General features: G+C 33.3%; 1 protein-coding gene across 28 annotated transcripts in view; it reads left to right on the top strand.

Moving 5' to 3' along the window:
- The window catches only part of NRXN1 (neurexin 1), a 973,616-nt gene that overhangs the window by 90,739 nt on the left and 866,867 nt on the right, over window positions 1-16,010 (top strand). For 20 of the 28 annotated variants that reach the window (XM_036435285.2, XM_036435291.2, XM_045580725.1 and 17 more), the window contains exon 2: window positions 14,649-14,666. The exons of the other annotated variants lie outside the window; for them this stretch is intronic. In XM_036435285.2, coding sequence (XP_036291178.1) covers window positions 14,649-14,666 — 18 coding nt within the window. The remainder of the gene's footprint in view (window positions 1-14,648; window positions 14,667-16,010) is intronic. 28 annotated transcript variants of the gene reach the window in all.

Here is a 16,010-nt window from a genome sequence, read left to right as displayed (position 1 = left end):
AGATAAAGTCAGTCAAAATTTCAGGAGCCATAAAGAGGAATGAACAACAAATAGGAAATAATTTTATTTCATAGGGTGTTTAATTTAAAACTAGGCCTAGGATAGTAATGCCTTCATAGGACATTCACTTAAAAATACTACATATTTCTATACAATGAATAATTCGGTTATTTCTGCTGAGTTAACTACAGTGTGGAAAAGTATTTTCCTCAACCTACAATCCATAAGAACCTGAAGATGTTTATCATGTTTACAAGATTACCACCCCTAAAGGTAGTATTTAGAAATGACTAAAAAAAATAATTATATATTTCTTATATACATAATTGATGTTCTTTATTTTAATTGTTTTAATTGAATGGAACATTTTAATTTAGTAACTACATATCAGGTACCATAACGACCAATTTCAGTGGAACCTGAGATTAATTATTTGGACTAAAATGCAGAGAATGCCATTTTTAATACTTTTCTGATTTTTAAAGTTTATCAGTACAAAATTGGCAGAAGGACTAAAATTTTATTTGCGTTATACTTAAAATGTCACTACTATAATTGTGTTGAAAATTCACATCCCATCCAAAAAAATATGTGAGCTTGATACATCTCATTATAATTAATAAATCATAAAATATATTAAAATTATGAAATATAAGTTTGGTTGTTATAATTTTGTTAAAATCACTTAACTTACTAAAATATTTGTTTCTATTGATATCTTTCCATAAATATGCCATGAACTATATTAGATTAATTTTAGGAAGCAATGGTAGTATTTCAAAGTGATGATTTTTAAAAAAGAAACTCGGTAAGAAGTCATTATTTTAGTTGGGGTTATCTGAATTACCTTTTTTCTTTTAACTTCAAATAATTTGCTTATACATATGCTGTTAAGTCCCTAGGATACATGAGATTAATTTGAAAATTTAAAAATCTCCATAGAATTCGAGGTTAGACTACCTGATTTCTACCATTTAGTCATTCATTTTTAAAATATATTCTCTTCCATTTATTGAGTGTTTAGCATGTGCCAGAACTGTGTGTAAAGTGGTGAACAAAGCATATTATTCACACCTGATTGTATCTTAAGTTACTTTCTTCTTAAGTAATCTTGACTTCATTATTAGGAAATAAGATCACACAAATGAGTTTGTTAATTTAAGAGATAGTTTCATTCTGCTGCATCACTGTCTTCATCATCATCATCATCATCATCATCATCGTCATCGTCGTTGTCAGATCTACTTGAGAAACAACAGTCCATGTAGAAATGAGTTTGGGAATGCTCAATTAATCTTGAATTGCCTCAGAATGATATTTCAATAGAAACTAATACTAAAATTCTTCAATTAGCTTTGCCCAAATAAAAATGTTTTCAGTTGTTAAAGTTTGATGTGAGTCTATAACTAAAGTCAGTTTACTGTGGGAAGTAAACTCTGCCTATGAAAACAAATTTACTTATACTCCTTCCCTATTTCTGGTTTCATAGGATCAATATAGGAACTTAAGATAGGAAATTAATTACTCATAAAAACACATGTATTAAGCAATTTCTGTATGTACACACCATGCTAGTAGCTCACATACGGTTTTTATAAGGAGGCATTAATTACAATTAATTATAATAATGCCATAACTAACATCATTAAACAGGTGTGATCTGTACAATGCTTTACAATCCATTATTATTTAATGAGTGGCTTTAAAGTCTTTAACTGCTTTGAGCCACAGACTCTCTGTGGAAGAAGTTAAACATTTAGCAAATGAAAAATGGAAGAAACATTTAAAACAATGTATCTAATTCCCAAATCAAATTTGTGGTGGCAGAGCCTTCTTGTATCCCAACTCTAGGCTCATTGTCCTTTCCAATTCCTTCTTCAGGGCCAATGAAATGAAACATTCAAGTATTGAATATTATTGAGAAATGATGAGATTCTCTAAGAATTTCTAGTTCCTGACAGGTTCAATATGTTTGTGGACCTGGACAATTCATTCAAATCATTTTCCTCTTTTTGAATATTTGCATACATATTTACAAATTTTAAAGTGATTAAATTTATATTAGTAGGTCATTTTAAAATGATCTAATCCATTGTCTCATCAAACTCCATCCAGAACAGTTTCCATACAACTGTAAGAGAAGCATATTAATTAAAGAGAAAAAAATGAAGCTGTCTATTCAGTATTTAAAAAAATAGTAACTTTTCTACTTTTTTCCCATGATATTTTTCCTGTGGGTTGAATATTACTTCCCACGTAGCACATTTTGAACGTAATTTACTTCAGACAGCTATCCGATACACATTTTCTAGGCTACCAGTTACTGCCACGAGCTACATTTGTTAGGAGGTATTAGCCATTCCACATAGTGTTTGTTAGCTATTGTACAACCAGTTTGTTTGTTTTTTCTCATTATTGTAATACAGAAATCTATTAAATTTTTGTGGCATATTTGTGTTACATACAATGAGTTTTTCCTAGTAATACATTCAAAATAGTACCGTGTTAGTTCAGGTAAAATGGATGGCTTATGAAAACCAGATATTTATTTCTCACAGTCCTGGAGGATGGAAGGCTGAGATCATGATCAAATTCTGGCAAAAGCCCTCTTCCAGGTTGAAGACTGCAGACTCCTTGAGAGGGGAAGCAAGTTTACTCATTACTCTTACAAGAGCAATAATAAGAGGGTTCCATTCATATTACCTCTTCTAATACTAATTACTTCTCACAGTCCCCACTTTCTAATGCCTAATCATATTGGGAAGTAACCTTTCAAAGCATGAATTGAGGGAGACACAAACATTCAAGCCATAACAGGCACTGAGTCAGGATGCTGATTTTGGTTTGGCAGCATATAATTACTTCTTTGGAAATAAGTATCCAGTTATGTTGTATAATTTCTTTATTATTTATTTATTTATTTAGTATTGATTATGGTATCACATAATTGTCCTCATTCCCCCATCCCCACCACAAACCCCTTCCCACGTATGCCTCAGCCCCCTTGTTGTCCATGACCATTGGTTAGGCTTATATGCATGCATACAAGTTCTTTGGTTGATCTCCCCGCCCCCTCCCCCCTTTTCCCCACCCTCTCCTACATTCCCTCTGAAGTTTGAAAATCTGATCGATGTTTCCCTGTGTCTGGGTCTATTTATGATCATCAGTTTATGTTGTTTATTATTTCCCCTAGATGTGTGAGATCCCGTGATACAAGAAATACACTTACAGAACCGAAAATGAGACCAGCCATAGTGGTTATCCTGAGAGGCAAATGAATCAGTCTGTAGTGAGTTTCTTTCTGGGCCAACAGTTCTTTTGAGTCCCAATTTCATTGTCAAACAGTTCCTTATGTGTAGATGTCAGCAATGATATTTCAGTTCTTGATGATGGACAAATGGTATTGATGCGGGTCCGTCTCTGGTTTGGTCCTGGGCATCCTTCAGTGATACACAGTTGCTAGCTGCTAGTATGTCAAGGTGTCTTCAGCATCTTCTATCTCTGGACTGTCTCTCTTTTGTCTTCATGGCAGGAGCAGTCCTGTCAGTTCCCTCTCTTGCAGGAATCCATATGGTTGTGTAATTTCTTTCAAATAATTTCAGTGCTGGAGGCTGGGCTAAGATATCCAATGACCTCAGTACCCTTTCAAAATCATCTATCCTTCTCAATAATTAATCTACTTACCATTCAACAACTCCTTGGGATATCTGGAGTAATTGTTATTCATTATGGTATTGAGGCTATAGATATAAATATATTTTTATTTCCATTCTTATATTGCCTCATTTTTATTACTTTTTAAAAGTGGAGATTGGATGTCACTAACCAATCATGAAAAAGGGCACTTTTCTGTAATGAAGGTATAATGTTTAATTTTAGGAGCAGCTCTTCATTCTTTAAGTACTGAAAATAGACTTAGCAGGTCAATTCTAAATTTTTATTGTGTACCTTATTTATTCGTTATGTGAAACTTTTTAGTCCATTATTTCATCTCCTAGGTGTTTTTTGCCACTTTTCCTTTTTCTTTTACTAGTTCATTAATGCTTCCATATCAGGGTTATTTTTCCCACTCACAGTTATTATTTGCCTACCAATGGTGCATTTGTTATCATGCACTAATAGTCTTTTAATAGGATCTTGGTCTTTTATAGGATTAACTATAAGCTGACATATTTATTCTGCTGCTGTATGTCAGTGTTGCAGAAATGTTAGTCCTTTTACTTGCCCATTTGGTTTATTTACCTACAGTGTATTAATAAGAGGTCTATTTTATAGGAAAGAAAATCTTTGACTTATTATAGTGTAAGATAATTTATTGTGTGAGATTGTAGGACAGAAGGTACTTTTTACTAATCTTAAAACTGCTGTTATTAAACTATTGTATAAAAATTATCATAAACTTAAAAAAGTCTATTACAGAGAATATTAAATTAGATTTATTACAAAGATCTAATGGGACAATATTGAGAAAAGTGGGGGGAAATAAAGTGTAAGAATTATATTACATTGCTTATTTAACTTATTTAAGAACCAAAACATATTTCACATTTTCTCATCATTATTGGTGAGGGTTAAAGGGCAGAACAGATGATGAAAAGAGTAATAATGAACCAGAGTTTGAATTATTCAAAGACATTTTAATATAAAAATAGCAAAATCTTTACTAGGTTTCTGTCCCAATTTTTGTTTTTATTTTAAAGTTAAAATGGAAATATCACACAGTCCTCCATACCACACAAATGCCAAACCAAATCTAATCTAAACTTAGGTTTTTCTTTTCAATATATCATGATGAATTTTAATTATTTCTTTATGAATAAAAGTAACATTAGAGAAACTGCTTTATAGTAAAAGAGATAGCCAGAGAAGTGATTATTTGTTTAAAGAGTACTACTGCCCAATAGGACTTTCTGGGATGATGGAAATGGTTTTAATTGGTGATATCCAGTCTGGTAGCCAGTGGCCATGTGTGGCTATTCAGAATGTGGAATTTGGCAAGTGCGACTGAGGAAATACTTTTTAAATTTTATTCTCTTGTAATTTATTTCAATTAACATTTAATTTCAAAAGTATCTTTTGGCAAATATATTAGTGCAGTTAGAAATGCTTCTTTTCTAATCAGGACAGGCATACAATTAAATGAGAAAGGGAAAGATAAAGAGAAGTTTATAATTTTCTCAATACTTATTATCACTAGATAAATATTTTTGAAGGAAAGAATTACAGTTGACCCTTGAACAATGTGGGGCTTGGGGCGCCACCCCACCATTCAGTCAAAATCTGGTATAACATAGTCAATTAATATATTGTGTAATATATTATGTGTATCATATACTGTATTTCTATAATAAAGTAAACTAGAAAAATATGCTACTTAGAAAATCATAATATAAAATAAATGTACAGTACTTACTAAAAAATATAGTTCAAACCCTTGTTCAAAGATCAACTGTAGTTATGCTGCTGTTGATTACATTATCAAAGAATTTGTTGTAAATAGTTTTCCTATTCTATCATGTTAATTTTGGAGAAGACAATACCTTTTATTGAGAAAAATACCTAAGTTTAAGTTTGTTCATTAAAGTTAAGTACTGAATGGCCGTGTGTGTGTGTGTGTGTGTGTGTGTGTGTGTGTGTGTGCGCGCGCGCGCGTGCGTGTGTGAAGATATGACACACATGCTGGTTTTGATGTTTGGGATGAAGTTCATGAATTGATGTAGTCACAGTATCTTTGTATAGCCATGATTCCAAAGCAATACATAATACATTTTAACTTGATGAGATTATTTTGAAGTTTAAATCTTTAGCATGAAAGTTTTTTGAGGGGGAAAGAATGCATACTTTCTGTAATCAGAAACCAGTTTACACAAATGTCAAGAAATAGTTGCATCATAGTCATGTTATTCCATTATTTTAAAATAAAATGAATCCCTGTGAATGATGGCCTTAACATTTCAGTATGCTTTTTAAGGGTCAAAAAAAGAAATTTCTCTTTATCTTTCAGTATGTTTTTCTACCATTTCAGGAAAAATAAGATGGGGAATTATAAGGTTACCTTAAAAGTTTGTTTTGTGGTGATTTGATTTTATTAATCAGTAAATTGGGACAGATAAAGCTGAGATTATTCAAGCTCATGGCTCCCTCCTCAACATGGGTTTGCATTTCTATGGGCCTAATTAAGTACTAGTCATTAGCCCAGACATTTATACATATGAAATCTTCAAAGATAAAGAATTGCTTGTACCTATGAACAGACTATTTTTTGCTTAGCCTATAACATAAAACTTTTGAAAAAGAAAACGAGTTAAACATTGTATTTAGTTTTTCTTTCTACTTTTTTTTTATTTGTTCAGATTTTAGAAGATTAGAACTTGTTGCTTAGTTCCCAGGAGATTCACTATACAGCAAGTATGTAAAAAGAATAAAAATAATGTTTTCATCAGATTTTCATTTTATGACTAAAATAAAAAGGCAAATACATTTTATGTGGCAAATTCATGTTATATTGCCTAACCTTTCAAATATTTGACTTGCAATGAAAGTGCCTTTTTGTTTCAGATATTTTAGAAGGAAACAAAATTTAATGTGCTGTGAATGAAATGAATACTTTCCTTTAAATTTTAAAGAGCAATAAATTTGCGGAATAATTCTCCCTTTTATTTCTAGCGGTTAGAATGCCCACCGGTAAATGCATTCACTAGCCTGCACCTGCTTTTATACTGTTAAAGTAAGGCAAAGATTTTATAAACTTTTTTCCTTGGAAATAATTTATTATAATGCTACAGGGAAGAAGAGTGTTGAGGTATTTTTCTTCAATAAAAGAAACTATTGACTTTTCTTTGACTTTATAGAATCAACTTATACATGCAATTAAAAGATTTGTGCCTTCTTGCCACAGAATCAAGAATCATATATAGAGTCTTCTTATTCTTTTATTAGGTTACCTTATAAAAAGTAAGAGTAGGCACATTTTAACAGTAGTTGCAGAAGTATAACACAGCCTTGGTAGTCACTCCAGCATTACCCTATATTGTCCAAATCCTTCATGTTAATATTTTTTAAACTATCTTACAAATCTACACAGACTTGGACAGAGCCTTAGAAATACTTTTTGTGCACTCTTCTAGTTTCTATCTGGGTATCTTTGGCAAGGAACCTAAGGTGACTTAACTGATGAAATAACGAAGATTATATAATGGTGTGGCTCAGGACATAGAGCATCGGCTTATGCACTGAAGGGTCGCAGATTCCATTCCTGGTCAAGGGCATGGCATGTGCCTGGTTGCAAGTTTGATCCCTCGCCCTAGTCAGGGCAGGAGCAGGAGGCAAACAGTTCATGTGCCCCTCTCTCTCATTGATGTTTCTTTCTAAAAAATCATTGGAAAAATATCCTTGGATGAGAATAGATAGATAGATAGATAGATAGATAGCACTCATGAAATAATTTTTTAAAAAATATTTTGATTTATTAGGGAGAGAGAGATAGCAGCATCAATGATGGAAGAGAACCATTGATTCGCTGCATCCTGCACTCCCCCCTTCCCCCACTGGGGATCAAGCCCATAACCTGGGCATGTATCCTGACTGGGAATCAAACCATGACCTCCTGGTTCATAGGTCAATGCTTCAACCATTGAGCCATGCTTATTGGCCATGAAAGTATATTTTAAGTGGTGAGACTACACAAGTTATAGTATTTTTTTTAAAGTACAGTTTCTCTTGATCATTTGGAACAAGTTACTTGAGATCATTGTAACATTTTATAAAATATGTTATGAAAATTTCATTCACTCTGATTATATTTTGCTTTCCAATGATTGATTCTAATGAATGAAATAAAACTTTGGGTTAACTTGATACTATTGCATTATATTTAGGTGGCAAAGAATAGCACAGTTTCTAGAAAAACCATAAACTCGCAATATTAACTTTAACCATATTGAATTATTAATACTTAAACAATCTTTATCTTAAAATGGTAATTTCATATGTTTCAATCTCGGGTGTTATTGGAATAAAGGATTTCAGTCTTTGGAGAAGCCAACAAATTATTTCTGACAATCTTTCTCATATTGAAATATCCTGAACTTTAGAAGATTACTAGTTGGTTCATTAGGATGACATTTTAGTCAACCTGAGAGCTTTCTGAAAAATTTTAACATAATATCTAATTTACTAAGCAAAATAAAACCTAAAAAGAGTTAAAAAACAAAAACTGCATTTTCTTCAAAATAATTTTAGTGACTTCTATAAATCTTTAAATTAAATTAACTATAAATTATAAATATATGTAAATATATTGAATTTTAAACACTAAAGAAAATGAGAAATAAAAAGATCTGAGAGCTGAAAGATCCTTTTAATATTTAATGCATTTTTTTCTTATAGACTTTTTCTTACGTATGCAAAGTTTCTGTCAAATTAAAGATAAGATGAAATAGTTTGTATTTTGAAATAAAATTTTGATTTCACTTTTTTATATATATGCCAAAGTGACTGGCTGACTGGCCGGTAGCTATGATGCACACTGACCACCAGGGGCAGATGCTCAATACAGGAGCTGCCAAGCAACAGCAGCTTTGCAGAGTGCCCTCTCACACTCAGAGACCCCTCAGGGGATGTCAGACTGCCAGTTTTGGCCCAATCCCCACCGGCCAGGCAGAGGGACCCCACCAGTACATGAATCCGTGCACCAGGCATCTAGTAAATATATATAATTGGCAGGTCAATTTTTACGTTTTATGAACTATTTTCTGTTCAGTAACACAAATCTAATTTGTTAGACTCTAAATTTAGTTCTTCTTTTTACAATATGTTTTACTTGGTTATATTTCTCACAACATCCCCTAATTTAATGACAAAATGTGCTGTTGTTTTTTTCAGAACAACTAAATAAGTTTGTTTTGGACTGATTTGAGATTCTAAATATAGATTTCTAAAATCAAATGTATTTGAAAATTAAAAACAAATCTGTGGCCAAAACAGTATCTCAGTGGTTGAGCATCAACCTATGAATCAGGAGATCACAATTTGATTCCAGGTCATGGCACATGCCCAGATGGCCAACTTGTTCACCAATAGGGACCATGCAGGAGATAACTGATCGGTGATTCTCTCTCATCACTGATGTTTTTATCTCTCTCTTCCTCACCCTTCCTCTTTGAAATCAATAAATATAAATATATATTTTAAAAATCTCTGCTCTACATCTTAATGTTGGAGAACATAGGATACATTTGTAATATTCTCTTTCGGTAAAACACATAGGAGAATGTGTCCTATTTATTTTACATTTATTCTCCCAACTGTAGTCAAAGAGCTTTCCTGATCTATTTTCTAAATTATGATGACTTCAGACTCTTAGAGAGGAAGCTTACTCAACTGAATTGGCTTTCTTTGGAGAATTGTGTTATAGAGATTGAACATGGGTGGGAAAATACATGTTAACACACTACTTAATGATTTTTTGTCAATTTCATGTCAGGAAATGTTTATTTCTCAGTAAGCAATTAAAACAATAGCAATAAGTGACATGAACGCTGGCCAGTATGTCTCCGCTGGTTGGCCATCATCCTAAGAAATGAAAGATTGCTGGTTCGATTCCCATTCAGGGCATATGCCTGGGTTTCAGACTCAATCCACAATAGGGGAAGTGCAGGAGGCAGCTAAGTGATGTTTTGCTCTCATATGGATGTTTCTCTTTCTCCCTCTCACTTCCTCTCTCAATTTTTTTTTTAAGTGACACAGTGTAAGCTGTGATTGTCACAATTTTTATGTCCATGTTAAGTGGAATCGTCCTAAGTCCAGCCATTGAAATGAATATATAACTATCACCTCTCAAATTAGATGTAGGTAACAATGGAGGCTATAAAAGCCAAGAAAAAGACCTCAGGACAGCTCCTCATGAAAAGAAAGTTTAAAATTGTATACAATATAGTTTATGTGGGCCACTTCATATATATTTCAATATGTTGTTGAGTAACTATTTAATGCCATCAGGTCCACTGCACAGCTAAAACACTGAGAATCAGCCATGAGAATCAGCCCGCCTGCCCTTCTTCCCTCCCTCCTTTTCTCTGTTAACAAGATGGAGTGTTTTGAATCAAATACCATCAACTTCTTTGTAACAACACTGGCTCCTGGGTGAAGCAGGAACACAGGCAGTCTCCAACTTACGAAAGTGCTATTTATTCCAAAAGCTCTTTGAATTCATAAGTTGAAATCCTTATTATAGATTCCCATGGAAACGACACTGCGAGGCAAGGTAAACTTCTTAAACCACTACACAAAGGACTTATCTATAACAATAAAAGCATAATATGCTAATTTGCCCAGACATCTTTCTGGACAACCTTTCCGATGAAGCAGGAGGGAAGCCGGGTCCTGGGTGCCAGAGGGAAGCCAGAGCTGGCAGCCGAGGGAAAGAAAGTCTACTCTTGCACGATGTTTGTGCATTGGGCCTCTAGTTAATTCTGTAATATACTTGCTTCATAGTATTGTACCAAATATAGTCAGGCATTGCCCCTGATGTACCGAGGGAAGTGGGTTTTTTTTAGTTTTTTTTTTTTTTTTTTTAGTTCCAACTGTGGTGTCAGGAGTATCTCTTCTGCTGCAAGCTGTTTTAGTGATAACACTCCTTTCACTCCTGAGCAGTGGAGAGAGGAAGAAAGTAGCTATTCCTTTCCTGAGGTCTCCATGATGGACCTTTTGTGCTGCATTTTCTGTTGAACCTTCTCCTGGCTCTGGCCAGCCGTTCTCTTCCTCCAGCTGACGGCTGTACAAATCCACAGCCTCAATGATTCCTCTACATTCCCATCCTCAAAGCCTGCCTAGGCCATTGAGGTTTTCCAAAGGCTTTCACTTGCTGACACCAAAAGAAAAATAAATAAAACAAAGCTGCATCCTGTGCTTCCGTGGGAACCAGACTCTGCCACGCTGGCATTTCATCTCCAAAATAAGGGCTGGCTTATGTCTTGAAACGTAATGTGAAGGGCTAGGCAGGCAAAGATAGAAGCTGGCCAGCCCAGTGTAGGAAAGAAGGAAATAGAATCCTATTCTGCATCCTTTCTGCTGGCTAGTACCACCACCAGTTTCGCTATATGCACTCCACCGTGGGTGGCATGGGTCTGGGAGGGAAGCCACCTGCTGTTGTGGCATTTTTTGTCGGAGGAGAGGAAGAGGCCAGGAAAATGAAGGCAACTAGCAGAGAAGGGAGGAAACCTAAGAAGAGAAGGAAAGCCCAAGAGGAGACCAACTTCTTTCGGCTGTTTTTAACACGTAAACTATAGCACATAAGTTGACTACCGCTTGTACATTTAGATGAACTTTCTTATATAGCTAAACTTAAACACTGATTATACAAAAAAGGAGCAATGTGGGATATTATACTCACATTTTTTAATTTACCCACTGTTCATGATTGCATTTTCACTCCCTTTGTATTGAAACAAGCACATTTGTTTTCTTACTCGTTTCTCTTTTCTATATATGTAATTAAGATTATGTCCAAAGAACGCTGACATGATAAATTAAAGAACTGCCCTTGCATTCTTATAGGCTGGGGGCGAAAGGAAACATTTTTATGGAGATGCTCTTTGGAAGTAATTTAAAAGCATACAATTTAACAGTCTGCAGCTTCCCCTCATGTCAGCACACCGCCATCATTCACAACATGATGGATGTGCCTAATTCCCGTCTTTGTGAAAGAAGAATGTCTTATCTGAGAGAAAAGTAAACTTAAGGTATCTTTTTCCTGGTTTTGTATTCACTTTTTTTTCTTCACAATTAAAAGAAAGAAAAGAGTGTGATCTTTTTAGTAACGTTGTTTATTAAGAGACTCACTTCTTGCACACAGCAGCATTAGGTGAGCAGAATTAAGAAGCCAGGGTTTTCTGCAAACCTGAGCTTTTCCCCACAGGTAAGGCCGGATGGACTGCTTTCTACGTTACACTAGGTTATCTTTACATCGTGGCATGCCAATTTCATCATCTCTCTGTGTTGCTGCAAAAATAAAAACAAAACAAAATAGTATTTGGTTGCACAAGGATACACAGAGAAAACAAAAGTTGAAGTGATCAGGAAAACGATTCTTTTAAAATAGATATTCTTTGTTTAGTCCAAAAGCCAAATAGAGAAGAAAGAGAAAAGGAAAAATACTTGGAGAATGATTATAAACACCAAGAGCTACCACCATTTATCACTGCTTCCAAATTCTGAAATAATATGGGATCATCTTTAGGTTAACAGACAAATGAACTCCTAGTAAATGGATACTAAAGGCATAGAATAGAAAGAACCTGGTAAAGATAAGGAGGTGTTTTTGCTGTTGTTTGTTTGTTTTGTTTTTTTGTTTTTATCCTATGACAGAATCTGGAAATATATGGAGACTTAGGGGAAGCATGTCCTAAGCCAGTTTTACTTTTTATTAAAAGTTAATATTTTGTCCCTCCTTTTACTCTAGTACTTTAATTTTTTTTATTTTTAATTCAAGTCTTCTGATATAGAACCTTTTTCTGAACTTGGTCAAGTCAGGATTTACTAAAACACTGGGCATGACTTGGATTTGCATAGAAAGAGCTCCATTAGTCAGCCTTTGTTTTCCTTCAGAAAAAGATCTCAGAAAAATGCTTGAATGTGGGGTGGGGTTAGCTGCATCAACAGTGGTCCTGGGCCTTACTTAACAGTGAAATGAATTTACTTTCTGGGAGCAAATTAGTGACCTTTATTTTATTAGCAGAACTTCCTTCCCTGGTGTCCTATTTAGCACATCTTCCAAATTGGTGTCAAGCCTGGGCCTGCTTCATTTATTTATTTTATTTTCGTATTAGATTTTCATGCAGCACTTAACCAAAATCTACTCACCACCATACTTGCCAACTTTTTGTTTACAGAAATTATAAATAGTGCTGTAGTAATTGATAGACCTTCCCAGTGCTTAACTCTCTTAAGCTCCCTAGTTTTGTTATTATTCTCCATATTAAATAGTCTTATTAAAATAACCACCTTAAATGCAGAATAGAATTTCAAGGGCAGTTAGTTAGTATAAAATCAAACTGTATTTTAAATATTGAAAGAATCCAGATCTTTGTATGATTTTCCCATTAAAATCAATAAAATAATACTTTAATATTGATATTTGTGTTCGTGTCACATCTGAGTTGCCATTGAAAAGTAACATACTCAGTCTAATTTCTTATTTGGTAGATTGGAAACCAAACCCACCCAGTATGTCAATCATTTTTTAAATGTCTTTTAAAAATCAACTATGACAAAGCACATATTTTGTATAGATGTTATTGTCCACATTTCTCCACTTAGCTATTTCTAATATATATTAAGACATATGAGTAATGTGCCTCTGTTTACATTTCAGTTTCCATCTATACAATTTAAACAAAATTGATGATTTTTAAATCATTAATGACTTTAATCATTAAAATGTTATTTGTTGAGACATAAAATGAGTTTTATTTTTAGTTGTATTTCTCTTATTTTTACACTTACTATTGTTCTTTATAAAACACTTTTAATCAAATGAGCACTTTAAAAAAAGTATAGCTAATAAAATGAAATTTAAGAATGAGACAAGGAATTTCAACATAGTTATACTTTATTATTGGAAAAAAATTTGATTGCTATTGAAAACTTTTTCTATCTCTAGTCGCATAAAACAGTTTTCCCTTACATTTCCTACTTGGATACCAAAGCCTGTGTCTCAAATAGTTCATAAATTCTTTAGTGCATACTAATAATAGTTTAAATCCTATTCACTTATATTGATTAATTGTAGAAATACATACAAATTTGATTATCCATAGGTGGAAATTTATTTAAGTAAATATATGAAATATGTAAATATTATATAGATATATAGAAATATAAGGAAAAGTTTATCAAATATTATCTTTATTTTAACTCTGTTCATATTCACACCCTAAACAGAAATACAAAGTAAATAAATCTTGATAAACTTTGCCTAATGGACATTGCCAAACGGACTTCTCTTGCAATGATTATTTTTTCCACTTAACATTTAAAAGTTAGCGTTTTCGTAGTTACAATAAAATATCATCATTTGCCATAAAACATGAACACAATAAATAAGTCAAATAAATTGTAGGCTTTTGTTGCATATGTATGCTCTGTTTCTTTAAGGAGAAAACGTGAAGTATTAGAAATACTTAAAGGCCATGATAGAAAATTGATTAAATATTTAGTAGAACTGGAATATCTCTAAATGAGACTTCATGTTTGTTTATTTTCATCGAAGTCCAAATCAGAATTTAGAAGTGGAATCTTTAAGAATGGTATATAATAAAAATAAAAAAAAGCTTTAAAGGTTATTGCCCAGAAAAACCATGCCAGCAACATGGAAGAATGTTTGCTTTACCCAGGCAGTGTAAGACTTTAAAACTCCATGTTCAGGAAGTACCAGTAACACTGAAATCTGGTCATAGTGTTTAAATGCTGCCAGGGGGAGAGAACCCGCTTCCCATGGTTTTGTTTTCCCCTTTGGATGGTAGCCATGGAGCACTGCATGTTGTGTTGGTGCCTTGCATGAGGAAGACATGCAAAGGCAAGTTCCAGTCTGCATGCTGCTTAATGAATGTTTTTTCCTTTTTTTCTCCCTCTTTGTCATGTGCTTTCAGAAGACAACAATGTGGAAGGTGGGTGCTTTTTACTCTTTTTTTTTTCAACTCTCATTTGCCTTTTAATTCTTAGCATTAACAGAGTCCATCTCGAATGTCGACGGTAAGTGGAACATCTTTTTGAGCATTTGTGGATGTGTGGATTGTGCATCACTTTTCATACAGAACACTCAGACCCTGTACTCCTGGCACCCGCCCGCGTATGTGAAACTCCTCACCCTTAATGCCAGTCCTTGATGGATATCAGCACCCCATGTGAGAATACTTCTTTGCAGTGTTCTGTATGGAAAAATAATACAATCCCATTTTTAAACTATTAAATGAGAAATTATTTATTTGTAGTTTCAGAACATAGTGCATGATCCTTTCTCCATTTTTTTTTTCTTCTTGATCAAAATGATTTTTTTTCTTTTGAAATTGTTTGGCATCACATCATCTCAAGCCCATTGGTTTAGTTTAAATGATTTGATTTATAAAAACACAGAATAAAGTACAGACTATAAGAGACATATATTTAAATTAAAAAATAAGCCTTTGGCCAGTGGAAATGAAAGCATATAGCACCCCTCCATGATTGATGGGTAAGTATGTTTGTAATAGTCTGTTTCTATTAAGTAAAACTACAAGATTTATTCAAGTTTTTAAAAAATTATTTCTCAAGAAGTTTTTACAAAGGTATATGTATTTTTCTATAGAACCCAAGAAATTCAACATATTTCAACATTCTACTTTTAAAGAACTTAAATGCAGTTGTCAGTGTGCTGTCAAACAAATCTCTTCATTATAAAAATGCAAAAAAGAACTAGGTAGAACTTAGAATTCTAGAAAGGAAGACGGAGTTCTATCAAATTAAAAGTTTTTGCATAAGCAGTTTACCAATATCTACACGTCAGAGGCAAACATTTAGCATATTTCATTTTGCTGCGATATTTTGAAATAAAACCATTTTGTAAAAATAATAAACATTTGTTTTAGAACAAAAGTCCTCATCAAATATTATAGATAAATAATAAAGTTACTAAGATTTGATGTTTCATATAAAGAACAATTCACAGTAATATGAAATTGATCAGTAGCAAGATACAGCATATTGTTGTGATTCATTCATGTAGAGTACAGTTGCTTAGTTGCTAAACATGTCTGTTTTATTGTTTAAGTAAGAGATTAAAACTTCAAAAGAAATCCTCCATGATTATTTCCTCAAGTGTTGGCTCATATAAGGCTTCTGTTTTTCTCTACTATAGTTGCAATAGAGTGTGAGCATGCACCTGATAAAAATGATATTACCATGTAGACCTGACCCGTCAATATAAATGACGGTCTCATTTATATTGCGCATGTTAATTAAGATTGAAAGCTTTT

The sequence above is a fragment of the Pipistrellus kuhlii genome, unplaced genomic scaffold (assembly GCF_014108245.1).
Source record: "Pipistrellus kuhlii isolate mPipKuh1 unplaced genomic scaffold, mPipKuh1.p scaffold_m20_p_13, whole genome shotgun sequence".
Taxonomy (NCBI): domain Eukaryota; kingdom Metazoa; phylum Chordata; class Mammalia; order Chiroptera; family Vespertilionidae; genus Pipistrellus; species Pipistrellus kuhlii.
Note: the sequence above shows the minus strand (reverse complement) of the source record. Positions and strands in the feature narration are given on the sequence as shown.